Here is a 19,855-nt window from a genome sequence, read left to right on the forward strand (position 1 = left end):
ACCCTGGAGAAATTCCTAGAGAAATCCCAGGAAGATTTTTTTTACAAAAATTTAGATTAAAAAAATCTTTGAAGCAATTTCTAAAGCAACCCCCGGAGAAAGTTTTGGTATAAATCATTGGGAGATCGTTTGAGAGAATGCTTAAAGGAATTTCCGAAAGATTTCTCGGATAAAAACTGAAACAGTCTCAAAAAAGGTAAAGGAGGGATTTCTGCAACAAATCATTCACATCTCTTTCTGAAAATTCTGAAGAAATTAGTAGTAGTAACTGTGGGAATATTTGGTGAAATCCTTGGAAGAATTTCCAAAGTATCCCAGTTCAAATTTTTGAAGGAACTTTTGAAACATTTTCTGAAAAATGAAGGCATCGCTGAATGTTTATTAAGGGAATCTCTGGGGAAATTTCTGAATAAATGTCTAAAGATATTTCTGAAGGAATCTCTAAACACATTTTTGTAAGAATCCCTATAGAGATTCCTCTATAGAGGAATTTCTACTCATATTCATGGATATTTTTTTTGGAAAAAAGGGAGAATTTCAGAAGTAAATCATGCAAGACGCTTTGATAGAATTTTTTGTGAAATTTATAGAATAAAAGGAATATCTAAACAAATCTATGAAGAACGTATTCATGAAAGATTTTTTGAAAGAATCCGTGAAGGATTTTTTGGCGAAATGCTTGGACAAGTTTCCGCAAATCAAAATAGAATAGAAGAATTTCTGATTTTTTTTGTAGATTTTCTAATGAAAGCTCCAAAAGATTCTCGTACGAATGCCTAGATCAATTTATGAATAAATGGCTAAAGGAATTTCTGGAACAATCCCTGTGTGAATTTCTCGAACAATCTCTGAAATGATTTGTGAAAAATCATGGAGGAATTGGTGAAGCAAATCTTGCCAAATTTCGTTAAAAATTCTTTGTGGCTCTTCTGGAGGAACACATGGAAGATTTTCTGAAATATTCTGTAACATGATTTGATGTGGAAAGTTTTATCCGGAGACCGTCGTAATCAAGTTGAAAATTCTGGGTCCACTTAATTTAATTTATCACCCCAGAATTGCAACAAAAGACGACCAAGCAGATAGCGGCACAGACCTACACTACTCGTACAGAAAGATCGTTCGGCAAATACAGCACAACCTGTAATCACGCTCTATCAGGTGTTTGTCATTGTCACGAATCTTTAAATTTCCGAAGGAACCCTTTGAGGAAGTTGAGATGCCTGGAGGAATTTAGGAACTTTTTCAATTTATTGGGACATTTATGCAAATAACGTTATTGTGTATGTCCATTGCTCAAAATATTGGCTTTTGAATCAACCATACATAGTTTTGCAGACAAAAGATTTCGATCGTATCAAAAAAGCGAGATAGTGATTTATTCGTTATTTAGCGAGAATTACTAATATATGACAAAAACGCCGAGCCTTTTATCGAAAACTCAATTTTCATGCAATTTTTATATGTTTTGGTACATTTTGGCATAAAATTTACATAAAAATAAAACAAAAAAAATTGCTTCAATTTTATGTAAAATTCGATTTTATAGACATTTCAAAAATTGAAATGTCCACTAAATCGAGGTATACCTGTATAACAATTTCACCACATTGTTCGCATGAATGTTCCATGAAAAGAAGACGAGCAAACTAACATCTTCCAGGAAAGTATTTCAGTAAATTACTAGCAAATTTTCATCACGGTATTAGTAAGCAAGAGCTTGAGTTTGAGTTTGATTGGACACTCGTAACTGCTGCTCCAGAACTGCCAGATCAGCTACACTCACACAAGGAACCAATGAGATAACTGCTTGGGACTAATAGGCATCTTCAGTGTGTGATCGTTGGTGATCTTCTATTTTTAGATGACAATGTGCCTGCCAAAGTTGATGACTTTAGTAGTAGCTGGCTAAGAATAGGATTACTAACCCCAATTCAAGGTGGCAATCGACCCGTTCCGAGGAATGAGTGATCGAGGGGTGAGAAAGACTCTCGATCATTAACGGAGCCTGTGGAGTACCTGGGCACTCCCCACAGTATTTCGTCCCTTACCGCGTTAATGCAGGGCTCTGGCGTAGTGGACCTCTTTTCCCTCGTGCGACTTGTGGGATTTAAACATGAAGACTAATAAACAATCAAATCATAGATAGTGGTAGCGACGATGCTAACCCCTTCGCAAGGAGTGGGTTGGCGAGGTCTCCGTTAAGGAGAAGCAATGATATAGCTTCGGGAAGCTGCACACGCAGCGTGGGAGCTCCGGTCCACTTTCCGGCAAGCCAGCCGGTGGAGGTACTGGATGAAGTGGTTTCTGAGGGCCATCATCCAAAAAAATGGGCTGCCCGCAATCGAGGTGACTGAGCAGCAGCTTGGCAAGATCATCGACTTTGCGTCCAAGAAGTCCAACATTAGTAAGGACCTGAAAACGGCCCAGTTGTGACTTCGTAAGTCAATGGACGAGACCAAGAAGAATCACGTGAGACTCGTGAATAAATCGTGGATATCGTGGATAAAACTACAGCAGCGGCGGAACTTGTGAAAGTAAAGGTTACGAAGTCTACCCAGACGGAAACCTTCGCTTTCGCAGGTAGTCCAAAAGGTGTGGTGGATGCGACTACTCGTGTTAAGCACTCGCAGAATCGCGTGAGGCAGCCGCAAAACCAGGCGATTACTTAGCCCGAAGGTCGGCAATAATGCCAGCACGTCGGACTCCAGCCATGTGTGCCGGAAAGCTGGGAAGTAGGAGCTCTTTGCGGTATTCGACAAAGTTGTTAGGCATATAGTAACCTACAAAAATACCAAATTGTTTAATTATTGAATGCTTACAGCACCATCTAGCAGCTGGAAACCTCAATTTTCTGCATACATTTCGACGAGTTTTCACATACAAATTTTAAGCTCGTTGAGTGCCAGCTCAGACTTACCCCATTTCGCTCAAATTTTGAACGTAGCTTCTGAGAGTCCAAAACAACTGATTCAGGAGGTAAGATTTGACATTCGATTTTTTTGTTTTTCATATAAGTGTGGGCCACCCTACTGGGAAGGGTGGACCTGAAAAGGCTTGCCCGTCCCGGAATGATGGGAACACGGGGTTGCGACCGTTGGTAGGCCCTCATCAACGAGTAACCACAGATTAGGGCACCCCTTGGACGAAGGTCGAGCGGAAGAAGAAGACAATGCCGCAAGAAGAAGAAGCTAGGGACGTCAAACCAAGACGCAAAAGAGCGCAAACGTAAGGAAGGCAACGCGCTCATCATTAAGTCCGAACAGGTGAAATACTCGAACGTCTTGGAGGTAACTCAAAGCGACGCCAAGCTCGTAAATCTAGAAGCCAACGTGTGAACCCAGCCAACACACGAACGCATATCTCGTTGAATATGATGCTTAAGTGGAAGCGATATGCTTATACATTACACGCAGTCAAATGGAAGCATGCACGCATATGACCTCCAGTTGAGCATCTCATTCTACATCATATAGGACTTCGTGTTGGCTGTGCAGTATCAGACGTACTCGTACGGGCGAGATGATCCTGCAGCTAAAGCGCGATAAGGAGTGCAAGGGCGCCGCCTACAAAAGTTTGGCAGAAGAGGTCCTTGGCGATTTGGTAGATGTGAGGGCTCTCACACAAGAGGCGACCCTGAAGGTGAAAAACCTCGACGAGGTCACCAAAGTGGAAGAGCTCGTCACGGCACTGCGGCAACATTGCGAGGTGCAGGTGGCCGCCGCATCCGTTAGGCTACGGAAAGGGCCGGTAGCGACACAGGTAGCTTTGGTGCAGTTACCTGTAGCGGACGTAAAAAAAGTTCGTTTAAGTAGCTCCCTTAAGGCTGGTGCGTATGTCATCTGCCATTCCACGAGCACCCGGAGGTTCGTTTCAGATGTCTGGAACTAGGATGCAAGTCATGGGACTGCAAAGGCCCTGACAGGAGCAAACTGTGTAGGAGATGCGGCGCCGTAGGCCGTAAGGTACGAGGCTGCACACGAGTCCACCCATTTGCCTGATTTGTACCGGAAAATCCGTGAACATCAGACATCCAACGGGTGGTCCAAGGTGCCCAGCCTTCAAGAAAGCAGCAGTGAACAAATCAAAGTGCAGGTAACGCAGCTGAACCTGAACCACTGTGACGCAACTCAGCAACTGCCTTTGTCAGGCGCTTTCTGAGAGGTGAACGGATATTGCCATCATAACGGACCCATATCGAGCACCCGCCGGCAACGCCAATTGGGTCGCGGATGGGTCCAGAAAAATGGTGGCGATATGGACGACGGGTAAATAACCCGTCCAGGAGTTGGTGTCTAATACCTACGAGGGCTTCGTGGTCGCCAAAGTAAACGGGGTCTTCTTCTGTAGCTGTTATGCGCCTCCTCGGTGGCTGATCTAGCATTTCACGTGGATGCTGGGCTGTATGATGACCGTGCTAACAGGACGAAGGCCGGTGGTAATAGTGGGTGACTTTAATGCCTGGGCCGTGGAATGGGGAACCGCTGGAAAACTGTTGGAACGGATCATTCTGTCGAGGCTGATGGTCTATACCGAGAAACCCGATGACTCTGGTCTCTCGGATGACCAGTTCGGCTTAAGGATGGGTCGATCGACGGTGGACGCTATTAGGGCTGTAATCAAAACGGCCGAGATAGCACTTCAAAAGAAGCGACCAGGAATCCGCTATTGCGCGGTCGTCACGCTGGACGTTAAGAATGCGTTCAACAGCGTCAGCTTTGCCTCAATTGAGTGCGCAATACACCACCTAGGAGTCTCGGTTAGCCTATGCCGGATACTGGAGAGCTACTTCCAGAATAGGGTGCTAATCTATGACACCGAGGAAGGCGAGAGGAGCTACAACATCACCGCAGGGGTTCCGCAGGGGTCCATCCCGGTACTATAGAACAAGGCGTATGATGGCGTATTGAGGCCAGGGATGAGAAATGTACTGGAAGAAACGGTTACCGGCGGTACATTTGACATTTTTCCACACGAACATCATAGGCCCAGCCAAACTCAAACTTTTCGAAAAATAAATGTCATAACATTTTTTTCCTGCAGCCTTCTTCCTCGAAACGGTTTCCAAGCGCGAGAGCACCAGTACTCTAGCACAACGACGACAAAAATTTCTGTCTCTCCCGTTTTCGCATTTTTCTGCATTTCAAACCGCTTCTAGACAAACTTCTTTACATGCATCACAAAGCTAGGAGTGTGCACTAGCCATTTGTGCGAATCGATTTAAATTATGTATTAAAACAAGTGAGTTATTAGCAGTTGAAAATATTTGACATTTTTCCCAATCACCCGCCTCAGCATGACTGCTCATAAATATTTTCGTGGGAAAGCGAAAACCATGAAGCGTCTGCTTGCCCAACTAACAATCACACATTTAACAGGCACCATCATGACGAATTTATTCAGCATAATGTTGAATAACATTTGAATTATTTTCACGTACAACCTTTGTTCGGGTTTTGTTCACACAAATTTGGAGAAGTTTTAAAGCATCATGTTGTGCACCAACTTAATTTTTTGTTGTTCAAAGCGTTTTACAAATGTACAGGAAAGTTGTTATTCAGCTTAGGCAAAAATGATAGAAAATAAATAAAATGCAAAAATGTTGAACTCTCACGAGAGTAATTATTTGCTCTCATGTTGAGAACACCTATTATGAAATGAGAATTACATATAAAATTACCTAAATCCGGATTAGAACTCGAGACCTGTCGATTGCCAGCCGCATGCCTTCCTATCTGCGCCATCCTAGAGATGGTGAGATGCAGCACCCAAAGCAAAACATAATCTTCCCATGACTCAATAATGATCACTCCTGAACTTGTGTTCAGCAGTGGTGAATTAGCACAGCACGTGGTAATCAGCTGAACAACGCCTTATACTCAACAGCTGTTCAGCCCAAAACACGTGTTTCCCATTCTGATTCCGCTGTCAGTATTTTTATCGCACGGTGAGAAAACTTGTATCGAATGCGGCCAAAAAGTGTTGGTCCTTATTGAAGATATTGTTTCCAGACGTACTAATTGCGATATGAATATGTTTTTATATTTATTATTAAATATCGATCTTTAAAAATGTATGACAATATGTGGTGCGGTATGGTCTTGGACATGGTGCATTCACAGCATCTGTTTAGGTATTCTACTCATGCTCAATCGAAGATCCGTTAGGCAATTATTTTATTTATGCTTTTGTCACGGAATCTTGATGTTGTGTTGAATAAATAGTGCATAAGGATGTTTAGGGATACTTGAAATGTGTCGACTTCTGAATGTTGTTTGGTTGTCTAGGTGACTGTGGGAACAATATTCAGTAAACAGACAGCATTGAAATGTCAAATGCATCGATCCAAGCGTCTCGTAAAATCGAACTGCTGCGGAAGATAAAACATATAATAATCAAGGTACAAGATATCTTTTACAGACTAATAATAATAAATAAATGTCTCATTTTTACGTTCATTACGTCTCTTGGCACTCAATGTTAAACTACATATATAATTCTATTCTGTTTTATTTTATGTGATTCGTTTAAAATAATGGTTTTTTAATAACTTGGTTGTCTAAACAGTTTTAGCCATGATTTATCCCATAATCCGAACAAAGTTCCGAGTCAAACTATGACGGGCTGAAGGCGTTTGTTTGACAAGTGAAAGACACATTGTTCAGGAGCATATGCTTATTGATACATCAGCTTAATAAGATGCAGACAAATGTTTTGTTAAACTCTTTTGTTAAGGAATCAATGCTTGTCGAATAAATTTCTTGTTAAACTTTTGAAAAGTGCTTTAATTTATCATTGTTGATACCGATGAGGAAAGTCGAACATTGACTACATTCTCAATTGAAAAATCATTTAAACAGTAATGTGTAGAGCATAATTTTAGTTCAGCTATCATTACCATTATTAAGCAACAATTCAGCAAGCTTGCTTGTTTGTGACTTGCAATTGTTAGTTGGGTGACTGTCATCGGCGCGGCGTCTGATGGTATTGGTTCTGCCGCTGTTTTGTTTTTATTTTACTGCCAGTATCGATGAACGGAAAAGAGAAAAAAGTATTTTTGCCATCCCTGATTGAGGCTCAAACTTCCACCGGGCGTAAAGCTGGTCGGCTTCGCCGATGATATTACCCTTGTGGTATACGGCGAGTCGATAGAGGAAGTGGAACTGACAGCAACTCATGCAATTGGCATAGTGGAGGACTGGATGAGGTCGAGTCGAGACATTTGGCACTCGCGCACAACAAAACGGAGGTGGTGGTGGTAAACAACCGCAAGTCTGAACAGCAGGCAGTGGTCACCACAGGTGGATGCACGATCAACTCTAAGCGCTCACTGAAGCAATTGGGGGTCATGATCGACGATAAGCTGAAATTCGGAAGCCACGTAGAATATGCCTGCAAAAGGGCAAGCTGGCCATAATGGCATTGTCAAAGATAATGTCAAATAGCTCGGCAATAGTCTCGAGTAAGCGTAAGCTGCTCGCGGCAGTAGCGGTCTCCATACTACGGTATGGCGCCGCTGCATGGTCGAAGGCGCTAGTGGTTAATCGAAACGTGAAGCGACTTGAGAGTACCCACAGGCTGATGTGCCTTAGGGTGGTGAGCGCATACCGCACGGTCTCAAAGGACACGGTATGTGTGCAAGCGGGCATGATGCCCATAGCTTTAGTGGTGGCAGAGGATGAAGAATGCTTCGAGCGATGCGGCATAAGAGTCGCGAGGCGTATCGCCAGAACCTCGTCTATGCTGAAGTGGCAGAGCGAATGGGATTCCTCCAGCAAGGGTAGATGGACACACAGGCTCATACCGAGCGTGTCCAAGTGGACGAGCAGGCCCCATGGCGAGGTGAATTTTCACTTGACTCAATTTCTGTCAGACCATGGGTGCTTTAGGTGGTATCTGCACAGATTCGGACATGCAGGCTCCCCCGCATGTCCGGAGTGTGCAGACTGCGACGAGACCGCGGAGCATGTGATCTTTGAATGTCCACGTTACGTGGAGCAAAGGTCGAGTATGCAGGAGGTATGCGGTAGAGATATCACGCCTGACAACATTGTTGAAAGGATGTGTATGGGGGCGTACAAGTGGGACTCCGTTACTTCCACGGTTTCTCGAATCGTACTTGAACTACAGAGTAAATGGCGAGCCGAACAACAGCTAGTTGAGTTGGTCCCCCTTCCCCATCCAGGAGCTTGAGTTCAACGGGTAGTCTAAGTACTAGCCAGGACCCGAGCCTCCAGGGGAGAGTGAACAACTTAAGGCGATAGCTGGTGGAACGCTTACTATTAGAGTGTACTCATGTACGGTCCCCCCCTTTTCGAAGTCATCCCTAACGGGCGTACCGCGAAGGTAAGGAAGAGAGAGAATGAGTTTTTAGTGGGTCGATCCCCACATCACCCGAGGAACCACCTCCCAAGTAACACACTTGTCATCGAAGAGTCACGGTGGCGCAGGTTTATGTTGCGCAGAAGTCACAGTGACTTACTTATAACAAATAAATACTTACTTGCTAGAACTAAGTCACAGTGACTACTGCGCAACAAAAACCTGCGCCGCCGTGACTCTTCGGTGACAAGTGTGTTACTTGGGCTCTTGGGTATTTGTTGCAGATTTTCTCATTCTATAAAAATGCATTGGCATACGTGGGACCGCGCATAACTTGCGAACGGAAGGTCCGATTTTGATCGTCTTTGTTTTGTTCTGTTAGTTTTCACCCAATGAAGGTTTATGAGGCAAAAAACATGAAAAAAATTGAGAGTTCACCGTGAATATCATTGGCATTTTTCGAAGGTAGTCCGTGACATTTACATTAAATATTCGAAAAATAGCGTTTTTTTCCGTGACTTTCTTGCAGAACTGGTTCAGCCGCACAAGTTTTTCATGTACCATATTCCCAGGTTCAGCTTCTAAAATGAGCTGTAGGTGATTGAATTTAGATATGCCGAAATGAATTTTTCAGCACTGGCTTGAAGTACTCAATGATGACAACGCGCAAACACCATCCGGTGTGATTGATCGTTTAATCGGAACACTTGCTGGCCATAAAGATTTGCAGACCAGACTTGCAGAGCATTTCTCCACCATGAGATTGCCAGAAACCGAATGACTGAACCAAATGTTGACTAATTACATCTCTCGTGGCACAAGTGGTTGCTGGGTCAGATTGACAAAACTGCGGAACCCAAAAGCAGTTATACCGAAGGAACCAACTGATGACGGAGAGCAGGGCAAAGCCATATCAATAATTTGCCTTAATGGGTGTAATCAATTAAGGGCCACCCAGAATTGATGCCATCGGGAAATTTTGCTCCCCCAATGTTCAGATCTTGTTTTGATTAATTTGCAATAAATGGATAATTAGTTTCACTGGTGTCTGGGTTGAGTAGTAGCACAAAAGTTTTGTGTCGTTTGTGATTTTAGTAAGGTTGCATTTATTTAAGTCAACATTAGAATCGAAAGTTTTCTCTGCTCCGTGGCGATTTTTTGTATGAAATCTTTATTTATTTTTCTATAGATCGTGACAGTTGCTTGTAGGCTCTCCTTATACTAAATAGGTAAGTATTTTATAGATAGCATCCAAACGGCAGACTAAAATTTGTAAAATCATTCTAAAGTTTTCATTCCAGCTATGTGGGTTTAAGAACAATAGAAAACCATAACACCAAGTGGCATATTCTGAACTACATGCACAGTTCAACTATAAGGAACGTAGGTTGATAACACGTTTCTGTGAACGTCAGCTTGCAATCCCATATTTAGTATTTCCTTTGCTCTCAACATTCAAGAGCACTTGCTAAGCAAAGCAATTATGTTTCGATTATGTAATCTCGTTTTCCATTTTCCTAATGCTGACTGGCACAACCCAACCATTTGACCGAGAACATGCATTGCCTCGAATACTTACTCACAGAGCGTTTTCCGATCCCTTTTGTAGTAGCGTAGGTACGCACCCATTCACAGCTACAGCACACGACGAAGGCCCACATAAAACGCTCATTGAAATTTTATACGCACGTGTTCCTTTTATTCGATCTCATTTACACTTCCATTAAACCAAAGCATGCTTTATGAAGTAAGAATGCGTAAACACACGAAGTAACCAAGAGTCCTTCTTCTCCGCCTCCGTGCATCCATCCAAGTAGTCCTAGAGAAGCATAGATGTGGCGCTTGTGGTTGAACCTTGGGTTGAACCAAGTAGGCTGGTACCTACTTGAGAACGGTTCACTTGCCGAAAGTGAGCAACAAACAACGTTTATGTGCGGATCCCAAGATATTCAATTATTTTGCCTTATTGTTATGTACACAGTTAGAGGGTTTTCCAACGTAATTACGAGGTTGTAAGGCGCCGTCCACAAATTACGTAACGCTCCAGGGGGAGGGGGGAGTATGACCGAGCGTTACGGTCCATACAAAAATTTTAGGATTTCCATACAAAAAAGCGTTACGGAGGGGGGAGGGTGGTCTAAAAATGTCGATTTAAGCGTTACGTAATAAATGGATGCTGCCTAATACAATCGTCTGCAACCGGGAACCACGACACTAATTTTATATAATTCATCAATAATTCATCATAATCAAAATATGTTTCACTCAAGCTATCGATCGCATTCCAGTCAATGGCAACGAAAATAATATTTTTTGCACCCAATTTATCCCCAAAACCATAGAAAAGAAACGAACCCCATCGTACATTGCTGTTGAATCAATTATAACAGTAAGGGGAATTTCCCCGCCCTTGACATGAACAAAGCCCAAAACAGTGCAGAGTACGCTGGTGTCAATGGGTTTTCCTTCGGCAAGTGGTTGAGTCATAAAACACACTTGGTTGCCATTGAAGCATTCCACACTTAGCTAAGTTCGGTCGATGTGCAAAGTATTCAAATAAAATTAATGTGATCCACTCCACATCCAGGGAGTTCTTTAAACCGTGAAGTTTTCCTTAATTTTTTGCACAACGCTCTTAAAGTAAGGTGCGCTATCGTTCTCGTGATACATATACCTAATAGGGGTGGAGTTGCTTCCCTTTGAAACTGATAGATCATAATTACGGGATATGAACTAAGAACAGCATAATCCCCTAGGATGAACGAGGGGACGACGAAATTTGCCAGAAAAGAAAGGGTCACTCCACAGGATATGAAATTTCATCCACGCTGAATGATTTATAAAAGATTAATTAGTTTTTAATATTGCCAAAAATGTCTCCCTCTTGTATACTCAAGTTTTAGAGCATTTCCTGAAGCCTTCGTCATTTCAAACAGGTAGAGGAAGGGGTACCAAAGGCTTTATCAACAAGATATAATGAAAACCATTTTTGGGGTTTAATGCTTGACCACACTTTCTTATTGATACATCCATTTATGACATCTTTCTGCTACCACAGTAAACCATCCTTCAAGCTTTTTCAGTATCGGTGTACGACGTAGAATAACATTCTCCACTATTCACTCATTTCTATTTCTGAGCCAACTATATTTTTGTAGTTTGAAAACCACTTTGAAGATTTATTGAAAGGCAACAATGAAGGCGTACTAAGAAACAGGAGGATTATCACATTTGATGACGGCTAAGCAGTGGGACCATCAACACTGCATGAGGTTAAGAAAGCTCTGAACGAGCTGAAACACAATAAGACCACAGAAAAAACAGGATTCTGAGCTAATTTCTCAAGCGAGAATCGAAAAATATCAAATGAATCCACTAGATCCTTATGAAAAACAATTATCTCTGCCAAGATGAACTACATAATTGCGAGTAGGAACAGAGGCTAGGCAAGTGTTAGATGGGATATGTTTGAATTTGTTGAATGTATTTTTTTTTTATTAACAACACCTGTTCATCGACTTCAAAGTGGCATACGACTGTATCGAAGCTGACCAAATAAAGCAACGATGGACAGTGTGCAAAACTGCGTAAGAGTTTCGGGTGAACTATCCAGTTCATTCGAATATCACCGGGGACTGCGACAAGGTGATGGACTCTCATGCCTGCTCTTCAACATCGCTCTGGAAGGTGGGATGCGACGAGCCGGGCTCAATAGCCGGGGAAGGATTTTCACAAAATCCTGTCAATTTGTGTGCTTTGCGGACGACATGGACATTATCACCAGAACATTTGGAGCTCCCGGATAGAGGAAAAGAGCTCAATAATAGCATATTTTGATATTGAGATCAAAATGTGATATTGGTTTGATTGATATAAGAGATAAAAGATCTGAAAATAATATCTAAAATTTACCCCTGGAACATCATCATCAGAACATAATTAGATCTTGTAAGATCTAACCAATAGCAGCAGATGTTCCAGGAACATTTTTCAGATATTATTTTCAGATCTTTTATCTCTTATATCAATCAAACCAATATCACGTTTTGATCGTCAGTATTTCACCTTTACCCGGGTACACCCGCCTGAAACGTGAAGCAGCAAAGGTCGGACTGGTGGTGAATGCCTCAAAAACAAAGTACATGCTAGTAGGCGGAACCGAACATGACTGGATCCGTCTGGGTAGTAATGTTACGATAGAATGACGGCTGACAACAATTTGAGCCGTGAAATTCGAAGGCGCATCATCAGCGGAAGTCGGGCCTACTACGGGCTCTAGAAGAAGCTGCGGTATAAAAAGATTCACTCACGCACTAAGTGCACCATGTACAAGACACTGACTAGACCGGTGGTCCTCTACGGACACGAGACATGGAACATGCTCGAGGAGGACCTGCAAGCACTCGGAGTTTTTTTTAGCGACGCGTGCTAAGGACGATCTTCGGCGGTGTGCAGAAGAACGGTGTGTGGCGGAGAAGAATGAACCACGAACTCGCTGCACTTTAAGGCGAACCCAGCAGCCAGAATGTGGCGAAAGCCGAAAGGATACGGTGGGCAGAGCATGTTGCAAGAATGCCGGACGACAACCCTGCAAAGCTGGTGTTTGCCACTGTTCCGGTTGGCACAAGAAGGCGTGGAGCGCAGAGAACACGAGAGGTGGACCAGGTGGAGCGTGACCTAGCGAGCATTGGGCGCGGCCGAGGATGGAGAGCGGCAGCCACAAACGAGTATTGTGGCGTACTTTTGTTGACTATGCCTTGTCTTAATGATGTTAAACAAATAAATGTATGTAGGTAGGCTGAAAAGCTTACGGAGTTTTTGAGCGCAAAGTGCTTCGCACAATTTATAATATCGTATTGTGAAACGTCTAAAATATGACAGACTTCAGTGGACTGGTCACGTAGTGCGAATGTTGGTAGAATAGCGAAAACAAAATTCAGCAGGTGACCAGGTAGAGGCCGGCGACTCCGTGGACCAAAAATATAAACAATTATTTGCTTTGAATGACTTATCTTATATACCATTTTATAATCAGATGATTCAAACCCAGATTCCCAAAATTTCAGCCCTCTGTGATGAAACTCATTGCACCAGACTTAGAAAAATAGTGAAAATTATAGAAATAATACATTGTAATCAAATGCAATTTTCTCAGTAAAAAAACAATTTAAGGGAAAACTGGAAGCATTTCCTCATTTTTTTTGGTTTTTGAATTTTTATAAAATAACGAAGCAATATTTTCAAAATCGGTTTTCGTTCACGTGTAGATTATGAATCAAGGTATCTACTGATTTTTTTTTAGGTAGAAAATGTTTTCCATTTTTGCAGAAACCATTTTTTGTGAAATTTTGTTTAAAAATGGTTTCTGCAAAAACGAAAAACTTTTTCCACCACAAAAAAAAAAACAGAAGATACCTTGATCCATACTCTACATGTGTACGAAAACCGATTTTGAAAAAACGGCCGTGAACGGCTGCATGCGGTTGAAGAATACCTGGAAATTCTACCCGCATACTTGCCGATCTACTAAAGGGCAGAAGCGTAGCGCTGCAGGAGGTGTGTTGAACAGGATCCATGTTACGAATGTTTAGAAGTAATCATACCACTTATCAGAACTGCGACAACACAGGTGAGCTGGAAACAGCTTTCATCGTAATGGATGATATGCAAAGGCGCGTAATCGGTTAATAGCCAACCTGCAAGCTCTCAGAATTTTCGAGCGCCGTGTGCTTAGCTGCCGTGTGACGATCTTCGGCGGTGTACAGGAGAAGGGTGTGTAACGGTGAATGATGAACCAAGAGCTCCCTATACTCTGCGGCGAGCCCAACATCCAGAAGATGGACAAACTGGGAAGGGTGTTGTGGGCAGGGTATGTTGGAATATTGCCGAACAACAAATCTGTAAAGTTGGTATTCGCGACTGATCGTTTGGCACAAGAAGGCGTGCTGCACAAAAGAGCATGATAGTCGAACCAAGTGGAGCGTGAATTGGCAAGCATTGGTGTGGCGTACTATTCCAAGGGGAGTGGCGTACTATGTATTCGCCACTATAGCAATGTTGTGCAAATGTGTATATGTATGTATGTATGTTATCGCCAGTCATTAGCAAGGATCTAACAAAACGAATACCTCCACAAACTCAACAGCATCGCCGTCCCTGCCCTGTCCACCATCACGATAGCGTTAGTTGTTAAATACAAACAAGAACGGTGTGTAATCACTAAGATGCATCACGAGTTTTTTGTACTCTACACTAGTGAATTGGAAATCGTTCAAATCGAAATGAGCCAGCAGAGTATATGCAAAGAAGGTACCTAACACAAGTTATTCACACACAAGTTGACACAACCAAGTTCTGGAGCAGAAAGCAAGATTCGTGGGACGAATGTAGGATGCAATCAAAGCTAAAAGACTGCTACCACGAACCGAGGAAAACTTAATTCTGACAGATTTCATGATCTTCTAGTAGATGGCATTGCGAAATTAAACATATCAATGCACACAACTTTAATAAGGAATAAGCATCACAGAATCGAAAGTATTAATGTCGAGGAAGTTTCATTAAAACCATTTCACTGTGTCTCTCAATTTGCATACCCTTTTCGCCCACTTACATCTCGAATGGCGCAAAATGTGAAGCCACAACTTCAAGCATAAATTTCCGGTGGGTTTAATCCGTTCATCCTTGTTACAGGACATCACGACTATTCGATATGCAGATAATGTTTCTCTCCATAAAACATGATTTTATCGTCCACCCTTCTCCGCACACAGCCACAAACATCAAACCACTAGGTTTCTGTCCTCAAAATGGTTTCGTTGCAAGCGCAAACCACCGAAAAGGTTGACCTCCGAAATCATTCCTTTTGCGTATAACATTCATTTTCGGACGGTTGTCACCCTCGGGGGAGCTGAGATTTTATATCTACGCATATAACTAACGAAACTTGTAATATGATGCATAGTCCGGATCCAAACGAAGATGATGACGGTATCAGTTTGCTTAGTGACGGAATTTTTAAGCCACCCAATAAAACTCTCCTCCTGTGTGGTTGCCAACTCTGGGAGATTGTTCACAGGAAGGATGATGATAACGGCATGGAACATTTGTTTTGGAAAACCCGAAACAATAACAAAGACCGTAAATGGGTTGGACCAGAACAGGCTGGCGTCGTTCTTCATTTTGCCCAGCCCCCAGAAGAGACGTTTTGTTGACCATCACAACATGATAGGTAGCCGGAAGACGACCAAGTTAGGGGATGTTTTACGGTTCCAGGGTGCAGTTTTATAGTACAGAAACAAATACATATATCATTCCTCTGAAAAACGAGCTGGAACGACGAACTGGGCAGTCGTAATTTATTCATTGGATGGATCGGAAGTACCGGTCAATTAATTTGTTGGGTAACGTGCTTTAGTTAGTCATGTTTGCAATCTATGTAACTCTGCCAATTGGAATTGATTTGTTCAATGAATAATTGCTCTATTGAAGTTTAGAAAAGTGGTTATTTACAATTGTTTGTTGGCTTGGGGTATCTATAGCATTTTCAAACTCAACAGATCAATGCAAAAGACTATTGTTAAAGTTAAAAGCAAATAATCGTTTCAACATAAACAAACTTTTAAAACTGTTTGTTGTCAAACTTTGATGATTGTTTCCAAGCATTGATCCTTACTTTCAAGCTTCATTGCCCACCAGGAAGATTCCGTGAAAGGATAAGCTCAGAAATGCCCAAGCAGCTCAACTGTATTCAATTACCAGAGTAAATCAGTGTTAAAGTGAACAATCTTCATCACACAAGGAAGAGAAAAAGAAAAATAAATTCGAAGCTCATTTTACCATCCCTATTTTCCACTTGAAAGGTCACTCGCTTGCGTCCAACCGAAAAGGGGAGAACCACCGCTGGAGACTTCCCCCCTCAAGACGACACGATATTCCTCGTCTTGCTCCGACGCGTCCCCTTTTCTTACTTTTTCTGTGCCGAAGGATTTTTCCAATGACAGTAAAAGGGGGAAACGGCCGGAAAATGACAGAAAATGTGTTCCGAAGTGCAAGTGTCGGTTCTGGGCGAAGGAGGTTTGGAATCGATTTTTATTGGGTTCTTCTGTTTCGTTTTCGTAACGATTTTTCTGAACTGGTAAGCTTATATTCCGGCACAAGATTATGTGTTGGTAAAGTTCTCCAAAGTGTCAAATCAAATCATAACCATAAATACTTTCACTCAAGGTTCCATCGTCGAAGGCCAAACGGGTAGATTAACGGTAAATCTACTGCGATTCGGTTCGCTTTGATGTCGGAAAACCATTTTTCGCCTTTGTTTAGGCTTTGTTGTGTACGAATCCTGGTTAGGGACAAGCGTGACCAATGCAATGGTTCGGGATACTCACTTGGTTTACCCTATCTTGTAGTCGTAATAAGGCATCTTCTAGTTCAGCTATTCTGGCTTCAAGTAGGTCCTGTAAGAAACAAATTAAAATAATCAACTGATAAGATAGAGTTGGGAATAGTAGAACATGCTAGGATTAGAAAGCTGTTGAAAATATGATTTGAATTAATAAGATTGTGAATAAAAGTAACACATTAAAAATGTAAAAAGTATTCATACAGTCATGTAAGGTAAACCAAAAGATGTATGTTCTGATAATTAAAAAGATGCGTTTTCTAAAATTGTTATTGTGATGATTACCTGAAACCATTAAGTACAAACACAAGTTTAGCTAATGTCAATTTCTTGATTTTTGCTTTGGCTGATCAAGCCATGTGAAATTACATTGTTGAAAATGCTTTGACATCCATGTGCACAACAGAACATGTGCTCGATGAACAAATTGCGATTTGAATTATGAAAAGAAATCCACGTACTCCGGTGAGACTCGTACTCACGACTCCCAATTCGCTAGACGGGCGCTTCTATTCCTTCAAGCTACGGAGTCACTCGACTATCTCTGTCGGCAGTAGGCCTAGAAGTGAACTCGATTCCACAGTCGCGATTGGTTATCTTCTTTTGTCTTGACAATTAAGAATAGCGGGAGAGGAAATTATTTTTGATTGTCAAGAGAAATGAAGATAACCATGCGCGACTGTGGAATCGAGTTCAGTTCTAGGCCTACTGTCGACAAAGATAATCGAGTGACTCCGTAGCTTGAAGGAATAGAAGCGCCCGTCTAGCGAATTGGGAGTCGTGAGTACGAGTCTCACCGGAGTACGTGGATTTCTTTTCATAATTCAAATCTCAATTTGTTCATCGAGCACATGTTCTGTTGTGCACATGGATGTCAAAGCATTTTCAACAGTACAAGTTTAGCTATTAAGAATGGTACTACTCTTGTAGACAATTAACATTCAAGTTTATTCCATAAGTTCTCTAAAATTGACATATCGACAAGACAAATAAGCACAACTAAACTGCCAGCAATATGATTCTTAACAAGTTAATCAACATGACTTGGAAATCATTCTGTTCAATTTCGGAGGCTAAGGATGCTTGTGGAAACAGTTGCGGTTGTAACTGTGAGTGTAGCTGCCGGCTTAGAATAGCACTACGGACCACCTGTTCCGGGGGTAAAGTCCACTGAATAGGTAATCCCAATCCAAGGTGCCAAGCGACCCGTGCTGAGGTTGATGGTTGAGGGGGTTTAAAATATGCTCGATCTTTAACGGAGCCCGTAGCGTGCGTAGATCACCTTTTTGGGTTGCGTTTTGGTGAAAGATCCACCAAACCGAAATCTAGTGTCATCCTATTTTTCAATTTTGGAATATGTGTTCTGGTAATTCAAGGAATTATAGCATTTAGTCCTTGCTACTGGTTTTGTGGTTACTTCCAGTTTTCGAATAAAACTAAGTTTACCAATTTTGCTTTACATATATTTAAAAACATCACCATCTGAGGCTAAACTCAATGCAAAGGAAATCAAATTGGGTTAGGGATCCATGTATGTACTAACTCTTCGAAGACTGGAAAGTGCTAGTAGGGGGATTAGGGGCATAATGGACACCCTAAGCAAGTGAGTACCGTAAACCGGGGTCAAATTGATCAGCGGGGTGAAATTGATCACTCGGGTACTACATTGTAATTCCATACTAGGAACTCTTAAGCTTCGTAATGATCTAAAACTTTTTACGTCATCTGATTCGTAGATGTCTAGAGATGAGTGTAGACTTTTTATTTCTTAGAAAAAAGTTAGTTTTGCCTTATTTTTTCAAGGAATTTACAATGTATTTCTCATTTAGCTGAAATCATTGCTGCTAAATAATCAATTGGTAATAGGACTTCCCGTGAATTCTCTGTTTTAACATTTTTGTGGAGCCTTGGTTGGGATGTTGAGCAGCTAATCAGAACATGAGTGTTTTTTTTTTTTTTTATCTGTATTAACGAGATTTTTAGCCCTTGGCTAGTTCATCTCGGGACCCACGCTTTACTTCCCTTCCGAAGGAAGAACTCACATTTTGCGAGTTTGTTGGAAGTGGGGTTCGATCCCAGGTCCTCGGCGTGATAGTCAAGTGTTCTAACCATCACACCAGGTCCGCTCCACATGAAAGTGTTATAAAAAGTTCATTTTACGAAGAAATAGGCATTTATTGTAATAGAAATCATTTATTTTAAATGAAATTGCCTACCTTTAGGCGTTTAAGGGGAAATTTCGAAATTCAATTTTGCATTTAAAATATTAAATTCACTAGTTGTAAGATTTTAGACGCGTTATTCGGTTTTAGAAAAGCAAAATTAAGCGGTGAAGCCCGAGCAGAAGAGAATAACAACAGCATAACAAAATGCGTTATTTTGGCAAAATAACTGCATAATGGAATTAGTAATTTTCATGTTATTAACATAACATATTGAGTTATAAACTTGTCTGTCATAAGCGGCAAAATAACAAGTCACATAACAAAAATTTGTTCCTGAAAAATCAATTTAATAACATGTTTTGTTAGTGGCAATAACAACTTAATAACAGTGAATTTGGGAAATATTTCAATAACAAATTTTGATATTAAAGAGTTAGAGTTAGAGTTAGAAATTAGGGTAAAAACTAACTTTTTTTACTCATTTTTGGGTAATGATTTTAAGTGTGTTATTCTATTTTTAGAAAATAATAGATCACATAAAAAAATTTCGATTTCATTATAAAACTTACAAACATGGACGGGATTTGAACCTCCAATCCTGCTATCGTAAATTTTCAGTCGCCTTTACCAATGAGGCTATCACAGCACTTGCGGTGAGGGACGATAGAAGCTTTACTGGTTCTACGTATTGCCAGTTTCCCCATTCCCCCATTTCATGTTTGCCAGTCGCAGGACAAAAATAGACAGAGATTTGAATGCAAGATCAAACAATGAACCTCTCTCTCTTACCAACAGCGCTATCGCGGTGCGCAGACATGCGCACTGAAACACTAATAACAGTGGTGGCATGGCCCGTCGTCGGCTATTTCCAAGGAGTAAAGAGAACGATGAAAAAGTTCTAGGTAGTCGACTATTTATGATTGAGCTTCGTCATGGGGTGTATTTTGGCGGCGACAAAGATTCTTTC

The 19,855-nt window shown here is 41.6% G+C and overlaps 1 protein-coding gene across 5 annotated transcripts in view; it reads right to left on the reverse strand.

Annotated features, from left to right (window-relative positions):
* LOC109416692 (uncharacterized) overlaps window positions 1-19,855 on the reverse strand; it is a 215,140-nt gene that overhangs the window by 20,744 nt on the left and 174,541 nt on the right. For 4 of the 5 annotated variants that reach the window (XM_062851983.1, XM_062851985.1, XM_029873031.2 and 1 more), the window contains one exon: window positions 16,710-16,778. The exons of the other annotated variant lie outside the window; for it this stretch is intronic. In XM_062851983.1, the coding sequence (XP_062707967.1) occupies window positions 16,710-16,778 (69 nt within the window). The remainder of the gene's footprint in view (window positions 1-16,709; window positions 16,779-19,855) is intronic. 5 annotated transcript variants of the gene reach the window in all.

This window comes from Aedes albopictus, chromosome 2 (assembly GCF_035046485.1).
Source record: "Aedes albopictus strain Foshan chromosome 2, AalbF5, whole genome shotgun sequence".
Lineage (NCBI taxonomy): Eukaryota > Metazoa > Arthropoda > Insecta > Diptera > Culicidae > Aedes > Aedes albopictus.